Source organism: Tursiops truncatus, chromosome 6 (assembly GCF_011762595.2).
Source record: "Tursiops truncatus isolate mTurTru1 chromosome 6, mTurTru1.mat.Y, whole genome shotgun sequence".
In the NCBI taxonomy this organism is placed as follows: domain Eukaryota; kingdom Metazoa; phylum Chordata; class Mammalia; order Artiodactyla; family Delphinidae; genus Tursiops; species Tursiops truncatus.
In genome coordinates this window covers 113,710,108-113,718,983 of record NC_047039.1, presented here as the reverse complement: position 1 = coordinate 113,718,983, position 8,876 = coordinate 113,710,108, and the positions used below count along the sequence as shown (strand labels likewise).

General features: G+C 55.1%; 1 protein-coding gene across 2 annotated transcripts; it reads right to left on the bottom strand.

The window, feature by feature from the left end:
• Window positions 1-3,024: 3,024 nt before the first annotated feature.
• LOC117312790 (beta-lactoglobulin-like) lies at window positions 3,025-8,209 on the bottom strand. 2 transcript variants are annotated; one of them, XM_033859293.2, is made up of 7 exons: window positions 8,086-8,209; window positions 7,256-7,395; window positions 6,421-6,494; window positions 4,715-4,825; window positions 3,899-4,003; window positions 3,631-3,672; window positions 3,025-3,198 (listed from the first exon to the last, which is right to left on the bottom strand). In XM_033859293.2, the coding sequence occupies exons 1-6, from the start codon at window positions 8,179-8,181 to the stop codon at window positions 3,656-3,658; spliced, it is 543 nt and encodes a 180-aa protein (XP_033715184.1). In that variant the 5' UTR covers window positions 8,182-8,209; the 3' UTR covers window positions 3,025-3,198; window positions 3,631-3,655. The 2 variants fall into 2 exon arrangements, with proteins under 2 accessions (XP_033715184.1, XP_073661786.1); XM_073805685.1 differs by having other exon boundaries at window positions 3,656-3,672.
• Window positions 8,210-8,876: the final 667 nt, after the last annotated feature.

Genomic DNA, 8,876 nt, shown 5'->3' with positions numbered 1-8,876 from the left:
GAAACTGACAATTCAACAACAACAGTTGGAGACCACAATACCTAACTTTCAATAATGGACAGAGAAACTAGACAGAAAATCAACAAGTAAATGGAAGGCTTGAAGAACACTGCAAACTAGACCTAAGAGACATCTGTAGGGCTTCCCTGGTGGCGCAGTGGTTGAGAGTCCGCCTGCCGATGCAGGGGACGCGGGTTCGTGCCCTGGTCCGGGAAGATCCCACATGCCGCGGAGCGGCTGGGCCCGTGAGCCATGACCGCTGAGCCTGCGCGTCCGGAGCCTGTGCTCCACAACGGGAGAGGCCACAACTGTGAGAGGCCCACGTACCGCAAAAAAAAAAAAAAAGACCCTACAAGAGACATCTGTAGAACATTCCTCCCGACGACAGAAGGATATTTGTTCTTCTCAAGTGCACATGGAACATTCTCCAGGAACGACCATCTTAAAGACCATGGTAAAATAAGTCTCAATAGATTCAAAAGGATTCGAATCATGTAAAGTTGTTCTCTGACCAACATGGCATAAAATTAGAAATAAATAACAAAAAGAAATTTGGGAAATCCACAGATATGTGGACATTAAACAACACACTCCTAAATAGTCAGTGGGCCAAAGAAGAAACAGCAAGGCAAACTGTAAAATACCTTGCGATGATTGACAATAAAAACACAATATCCCAGAACTTCTGGGATGCAGTGGTAGCAGTGCTTATAGCAAAACATAGCTGTAAGTGCCTACGTTAAGAAACAAGAAAGGTCTCAAGTTCATAACCTAACTTTACACGTTAAGGAAAAAGAAAATGAAGAACAAATTAAATTACGGCAAGCAGAAGAAACAATGATAAAAATGAAAGAGTAAATAAATGAAATAAAGAGTGGAATAAGAGAAAAATCAATGAAACCAAAATTGGTTCTTTGAAAATCGTAACAAAATTGACAAACCTCTAACTAGAATAACCAAATAAAAAGAGAGAAGACTCAAATTACTAATGTCAGGAGTGAAAGAGGGGACATTACCAACAACCTTCAGAAGTAATTATGATTATATGAGCAATTATATGCTAACTGATTAGATAACCTAGACGAAATGGAGAAATTCTTTGAAAGATATAAACCCTTAGAGATTCCTAGAAAGACTCAAGAAGAAAGGAAAAATTTGAATAGGTCTCTAACATGTAAAGAGATTGAATTAATAATAAAACATTTTCCATGAAGAAAAGCCCAGGACCAGAAGACTTCATTGGCAAATTCTACCAAATGTCTGAAGAAGAATTAATACGAATCCTTCACAACCTATTCCAAAAATGAGAAGAGGATTCATCCTAGGAGACCAGCATCACCCTGACGCCAAAACCCGACAGAGCCATCACAGGAAAACTACAGACCAATATCTTATATGACATAGAGGAAAAAAGTTTCCACAAAATACTAGAAAACCACATCTAGTAGCACACTAAAAGGATTCTACACCACAGACTAGTGGGATTTATTCCAGGGATGCAAGGTTGATTCCACATAGAAAAATCAATCATTGTAATACACCATATTAATAGAATAAAAATTAAAACCACATGATCATTTCAATATATGCAGAAAAGTTGCTTGACGAAATCCACCGTCCCTTCATAATATAAACATTCAACAAACTAGGGATGGAAGGGAACTTTTTCAACCTGGTAAACCAAAAACATAGCAGCAACAACAAAAATAGGTAAAACGGACTTTATCAAACCTAAAAACGTACAAATTCAGGTGAATATTAGAGAGTGTCAAGGGGAAATGTAAGCCGCCCCGCGGCACGTGGGATCCTCCCGACCGGGGCACGAGCCCGCGTCCCCTGCATCGGCAGGCGGACTCCCAACCGCTGCGCCACCAGGGCAGCCCTAAAATATTTATTTTAAAATCAATTAATGGTGCTTGTATGGGTGTTCCTCTCTTAATCTGTTAACAAATTTATTATATATCGTCTAATGTGGAAACATGATTTTCTGCCTTAAATCCCTAGGTACTGAATACATTGTTGGATTCGACCTGTTAATAAATTATTGGGATATTTGTATGTTTATTCCAAGTGATGGCTCTGCTTTTTTTTGTCTCCTGCATCATCCCATCCAGCTTTGTTAGAGGACAGTCCAGACTCCGCATCTCTCTGTGCCCTGGAACAGACTGTATGAGCCAGGAGCCATGACGGCGGTTTGCTGGTTCTCATCCATAGACTGAGAAGATCTGGCACTGGAACCGTTCTTTACTTTCTAGAGTTATTGTTCTTTCAAAGTTTTCTTTTTTAGCCAATATTGGTATTTAATAGTTTTCTAGAAACGTATCCACTTTACCTATATTTTCAAAACTTTAATATTCTACATAAATTGTTATTATATGTAACTATACCTATAGCAATACGTGCGTATATTATGTTAGACGTAAACTGTTCTTATGATTTAAAAATCCCCGTTTCTGTCGCTATATACCCCCTTTCCATTTGTGATGCTCAAAGCTGGTTGCAGAACAAGCGTCCTCCAAGGGTGACCTCTTTTGTCCAGCTCCTCTGTCCAGGGGAAATCTCTCTATTGCATCTTAGCACAGAAAAGATCAGTGCATTTTTGGCATATGAAGTTTGATATCAATAGTCTTACTAGTAGCAATTACCTTTATGTTCCTGAAAGCTGGTCATGAGGGTCATGGGGCTGCATTTGTAAAAGAGGGCAGAATTTGATCTGCAAGCAACTAAATTAAGCTTTTATATCAATGTTTATTAGACTAAGGGACAGCAAGTTTCCGTTTCCTGTCCTTTGTGGAGTTTGGGTGTTGGCTGAAGATGCAAAGCTAACTGGCAGGTGCCTCTGCCGCGTCCCTACCTAGTTTCCAGAAGTTTAAAGGAGCCGTGATGACGTGTGCAGGGCCCCCAGGTGTCATGAGGCCTGTGAGGCAGACACCTTAGGTCCCGGCCCTGTGTCACCGCCTGAGCCGCCCGGGTGCCCAGCCCACGCGCATCGGCCAGGAAAGACTCAGACAGGAGTGTGCACTGGTTTACGGCTTTATTGCTGAAGGAGGAACGCCCCCGAGCAGGAGACCCCAGGCGGGGCCCGGAGGGGCCTGGGTCCCAAGAGGGGTGACCTTGGTCCTGGTGCCTCCTGAGCCTGCTGGTGGGGGAGGTGGGGGTGACGTCATCTGTCCCCAGAGGGGCCAAGGCTCCCGGGCCCTGAAATGGACACGGGGCTCTCCTGTGATTCCTGGGGAACCTGCTGGACCCTCGCCAGCGCCCCCTCCCCGGGCTGGGCCTGGGGGTGCAGGACGGCCCCTCCTCGGGAGAGGGACCCCCCGCCTCTCCCCTCAGGTGGAGTGTCTGTCACCGGTGCCCGCTTCCGGGGCCTCCACCTTGGCCCTCGGCCCTGCGCAGAGGGAGCAGGGGGAGGTCAGCATGCGAGTGAGGCCAGGACACAGGAAACGACCTCCCCAAAGGCCACCCCTCGAGAGTGGGCACGCGGCCAGCGGCTCTGCAGTCTCCAGGAGAGACCCCAGCTTCCAGCCATTCCCCCAGGGGGACCCCAGGGCCTGATGGGGGAGCCCGGGCCCCACCAAGACCCCCACCCTTTGCACGTGCCCAGGATGTGGGGCAGGGGGGTTACGTTACCTCCAGGGCGCCGGCGGGAGCTCACCTAGACGCGGCACTGCTCTGTGGGGGAGGGAGAGCCGTGCGGAGGGTCAGGACGGGACTGGGCGCCCCAGGGACAGAGGGGCCTGGCAGGGGGTGGGGAGGCAGGGGCCCACCTCGGGGCGCTGCACCTCCACCCCCTTCCTCCCGGGAGCCCTGGGGAGAATGGGGCTCACCACGGGAGGAAGTCTTCCCCGGGGCTGGTGGCTTTCTGCCCAGGGAGCCGGGGCGGGGCCTGGGAGCTCACCTTCCAGCTGGGTCGGGCTGAAGGAGAGCCGGATGTGCATGGGCAGGGGCTTGATGGCTTTGTTGAATTTCTCCATGACCCCGTCGTCCACTTGCAGGGTCCTGGCTGTGGGGGAGGGGTCAGTCCCTGGGGGCACCCCGCCCCCCCCCAGAGCTCGGGGACGCCGAGGGCCCTGCCCCACCCACCCTCCCAGGGTGGTCTGCAGGGCGCAGCGCCCCCGCCCTCCGGGGCCCCTGCCCTCCCCGCTCGGCCCATTCCCCTCGTCGTCCTCCCGGTGCACTAAAGTGGGGGTCTGCACGGCACCCCCCTCAGGACGTCTGGGTCTCCTGCTGCCCTCCCCGCCCCACCCCGGGGCTGGCTGACTTATGACCAGGAGCCTGCACTGCCTGATGCCCACGGCCACTTCCCTGGGGACACACAGTGGCACATGTCTGTGACAATAAAGATGTCACCTGACATTTGTTTTCAGGACGTTATAGTAGAAAGATGTCTCTGTGACTGAATTCTTATTTGGTGAAGTAATTGAAACTCCTGGGTAACAAAGCCTGTTGGATTCATAGTGACCCGCTGGCTCCATTGCGATGGTCACACCAGTCACAGCGCTTGCAGTCCGCCTGCCCCTCAGCCCGCGGTCTGTCCCTCGTCCCTAACCACCCCCCGGCCCACAGGAGACCAGGCCACAGGATGCGACCCTCTCCCGATGACCCCTCACCCCTCCTCCTCTTCCTCAGGTGTCAGGCTCCCCCGTTCCCACGCGCTCTCCGCAGTGAGGACCACACCGCGGGTCTCCCCGGGAGGCAGGGCTTGGGCGCATACCCAGGTACTGGCAGGTCAGGCTGCGCTCGGGGTCAGCCGTGTTTTCCATGCAGAAGAGCAGGTAGTTTGTGTAGTCGGAGTCCAACACGAAGATCTTATTCTCATTCAGGACTGGAAGGGAGACCAAGACAGGGCAGAAGTAAGTTCCAGCGGGGGCAGTGCTGGCCAGCTCCTCTGGTCACCACCCGGCAAGGACTGGGCCGGGAGTGCCTCCTGCACTCCCCACACTCCAACGTGCCGCAGGCCCTTCCCCAGAGCCGTCCCCAGGCCCATCAACCACGGATGTGCCAGAGACATTCCACCGCCTCCTGGACTCAGGAACACGCAGCGCTCAATCCAAGATGCCCCCCGGGAGCCAGAGTGGTCAAGAAATGCACATATATACAATGGAATATTACTCAGCCATGAAAAGGAACGAAACTGAGCTACTTGTAATGAGGTGAATGGACCTAGAGTCTGTCATACAGAGTGAAGTAAGTCAGAAAGAGAAAGACAAATACCGTCTGCTAACACATATATATGGAATTTAAGAAAAAAAATGTCATGAAGAACCTAGGGGTAAGAGGAATAAAGACACAGACCTACTAGAGAATGGGCTTGAGGATATGGGGAGGGGGAAGGGTAAGCTGTGACAAAACGAGAGAGAGGCATGGACATATATACACTACCAGACGTAAGGTAGATAGCTAGTGGGAAGCAGCCGCATAGCACAGGGAGATCAGCTCGGTGCTTTGTGACCGTCTGGAAGGGTGGGATAGGGACGGTGGGAGGGAGGGAGACGCAAGAGGGAAGAGATATGGGGATATATGTATATGCATAACTGATTCACTTTGTTATAAAGCAGAAACTAACACACCATTGTAGAGCAATTATACTCCAATAAAGATGTAAAAAAAATGAAAGAAAGAAATAGGGTTGTCACGCCGACCTCAGGTGAGACTGGGCACCGCCGAGCGAGGGAGGAGGGGAACGTCCCAAGAACGGTTACATCGCGGGGCAGCCCTGAGCCGTGGGAACTGGGGCGGCAGGAGTGAGGGTTGCCCTGACAGAGGCCAGCGGGCGGCAGCGGCTGCACCGCAGGGTCAGGTAGCTTCAGGGGCAACGCCAGCATCCTGACCCAGTGCGGGCAGGTGGCTCTGGAGCCCCTGGGGCAGGCGCCCTGGCAGTGGTCAGTTCTTGTCTGGCACAGACAAGAGTGAGTGAGTCAGAGTGAGTCCCAAGGTGGCCCAGGCGCCCAGCGGGAGTGGCCCTGGTGGAAGCCCCCCTGCCCCCCATGGTGCTTTCTCATCTTGGATTTAGTGAGGAATGAGTGAACCAGTGGATGAGGGAAGGAACCCGTCTCGTGGAGATGGAGGAACCCATGTGGTGGGCTGGGGGCCGTGGGGCATCCTGACCGCTGACAGTGGCTCTGAGCTCCGCCTGGACGGGCACAGATGCTTCCTGAGCTCAGCCTGAGGGGCCCGAGCTCCCGGCAGACAGAGCTTGGAGAGTCACCTTGGGGAGTGAGGCCAGCCTAGCAGGGGCCTGCCCACGGCCACTGGCCCCACAGCACCGGGCAAGGGGCAGGGAGGGCAGTGAAGCTGGTGTAATAAGAGCGTCACTCGTCACCCCCAGCCCCTTGGCATCCTCGGGCCTGGTGCCAGACCCCTGCACCTGCCCAGAGCCCCCCAGGGTGGTGGGGCTCCTACCACAGACCCGACACTTACAGTTGATCTTGAACACAGCAGGGATCTCGGTTTTTTCTGCGATGATTTTCTCCTTAACACACCCGTCCTTGTCCCTGAAAGGCAGGCGTTTCCTGAGCCACGTGCACAGGCCATGCACTGTTGATCAGGCCAAACTGTGGGCCAGGGTGGAAGCTGGCCCCGGGAGGGGCCCGAGCCGGGGGGGCATTGGAGCCCAGCTGGTCACCCAGGCCTTGGCTGCGCTCACAGTAACCTCTAGGGCCACGGGTGACCAGGTTGGACAGGCCACAAGAGGTCAGACGGAGTGAGGGAGAAAAGGGCCGGGAGCGGCCAGGCCCCGCGGTCCGGGGCAATGACCTGCACCTGCAGACAATCCTGGGGTTCGGGTCCCCATCTCTGCACCCCACCCCCGCTCCGAGGGCAGATGGGGCTCTCCCCCCTCTGCTTTGTCTCTGTGACATCCCGTTCATCTGAGATATCGAAGTGTTCAAACCAGAAAAGATGCAAAACGTCTCCCCGTTGCTCAGGTACATTCGTAACCCTAACCCAACACAGAATTAAAGTAGCTGCCTGAATGCACACGTCCTTCCTACGCGTTTCCACTTTAGTGGACTTTATCTCCCTTTCCAAGTCAACTAAAATGATGTTTTATGTTCATTTATTTTATTATGTTCCGAAGCATCAAATTAATAAAAGTTAAAAAAAAAAAAGCCCTGGGTGGGGCTCCGAGGGCCCCATTGCCCGTCCCTGGGGCCCTGGTCCCGCCCAGAGTGCAGCCGGGCCCCACCAGGAGCCCTGACCGCCGCCCGCCCCCTGCTGGCCTGCAGCCCCGGCGGGGTGTGGGGACCACGCGCACCTTTTCTGCAGGAAGATCTCCAGGTCGCCCTGGGGCGTGGGCCTCAGCTCCTCCACGTTCACTCTCAGGGGGGCGCTCTCGGTGTCCAGCAAGGAGATGTCGCTGGCCGCCATGGCCACGGAGTGCCACGTCCCTGCCACCTGGGGAGCGGGCTTGATCGGCACTCCGGGGGGGCGGGAAGGGGACCCCGTCCCCACGGTGGGCTCTCTGTCCCACCCCGACCTGAGGCAGCCCTGAGACACCCCCTCCTCGGCACCCTGAGGAATGTTCTCCCTAAACTCACTCTGAGCCCCAAGAAGGACCCGGAGGAGCCCATCACACAAGTGGGAATGTTTGGACCTTGGGGAGACGTGGCTGGAGGTGGGGAAAGGTTGGGGGGCAGAGAGGCCCTATTAGGGGCTTAACTGTGTCCCTTTAACCCCCAGAGCCTCAGAACATAACTCTTTGGAGACAGGGTCTTTAACGAGATGACAAAGGTAAGATGAGGCCATTAGGGTGGGCCCTGATCCAGTGGGACTGATGACCTCATAAGGAGAGGAAATTGGACACAGGGATGACCAGGTAAAGACACAGGGAGAAGACAGCCGTCTACACGCCCAGGAGAGCGGCCTCAGGAGAAACCAGTCCTGCCGACACCCTGATCTCAGACTTCCAGCCTCCAGGATGCGAGACGATAACCGTGTTGTTTAAGCGGCCCTGTCGGGGTATTTGTTAGGGCGGCCCTAGCAGGGTAACACGCACCCCAGACATCACAGCCTCCTCTGTCTCCCCTTGGCCTCTGAGACCCCTGCCCGCCCTGCAGCTCACCACCCACCCGGCCCCCCTCGAACCCTTTGGATGTCCAGGTCCTCCATGGTCCGGATGACGCTGACAGCCTGGGTGCCACACGTGAGGGCCAGGCCCAGGGCGAGCAGGAGGCACATCATGGCTGCAGGCTTGGTGGCTCTTCTGGGCTCTGGAGGGAGACGAAGGCCGAGGCACTGGGCTCGGGGTCTTATATAGGAGGAGGGCCAGCCGGCCAGCCTGTGCTGGGCTCCCCGCCACGCAGTTCCCCGAATCCCCTGTGACTCACCCTCAGGCCCTCGGGTGGCTTCCTCAGCTGGGACAATAGGAGGCCTTCTTCCCTCCGAGGCCAAGCAGGAAGGTCCCCTGCGTCCCCGGGACTGGACGTCTCCTGCTTGGCCCCAGAGAGGAAGGGTCTGGAGTGCGAGTCCAGGCTGGCCGCCAGCGTCAGGAACACTTCCTGGGTCGGGCTCTTGGACAAGGACAGGTCAGAGCCAGCACTGAGGACAGCTGTGTCCTGGAGGGCGGGTCCATGGGTTGGCCGGGGTCTGGAGAGGCCCATGCCAGGAAGGACCCAGGGACGTGAGCCAGGGGGTGGCCGTCTGCCCCGAACAAGGGGGTCCCGTCACCCGCACCCGTCACCCCTCTCTTGTGGGCTGCCCTTCCTGGGGGCTCCACTAGCTCCCGGGGCCTCCCACCCGGTCCTGCTGAGCGAGGCCTCCCGAAAGGCTATGGTCCCGCTGGGTTCCTCCTGCTTCTGGTACACTCTCCTGTCTTGGGCATCGGCTCCTCCAAACCCCACGGACGTGGCCTTGGGCGAAGGGCTCTCTGCGGTCAC

Excerpts from the sequence above, each read along its gene's own strand:
- LOC117312790 (XM_033859293.2), bottom strand. The coding sequence starts at position 8,181 with ATGATGTGCCTCCTGCTCGCCCTGGGCCTGGCCCTCACGTGTGGCACC. Across the intron at positions 6,495-7,255 it reads GAGATCTTCCTGCAGAAAAG|GGACAAGGACGGGTGTGTTA; the intron begins GTGCGCGTGGTC and ends CCTGCCTTTCAG. Across the intron at positions 4,004-4,714 it reads CCTGACCTGCCAGTACCTGG|CCAGGACCCTGCAAGTGGAC; the intron begins GTATGCGCCCAA and ends CCTCCCCCACAG.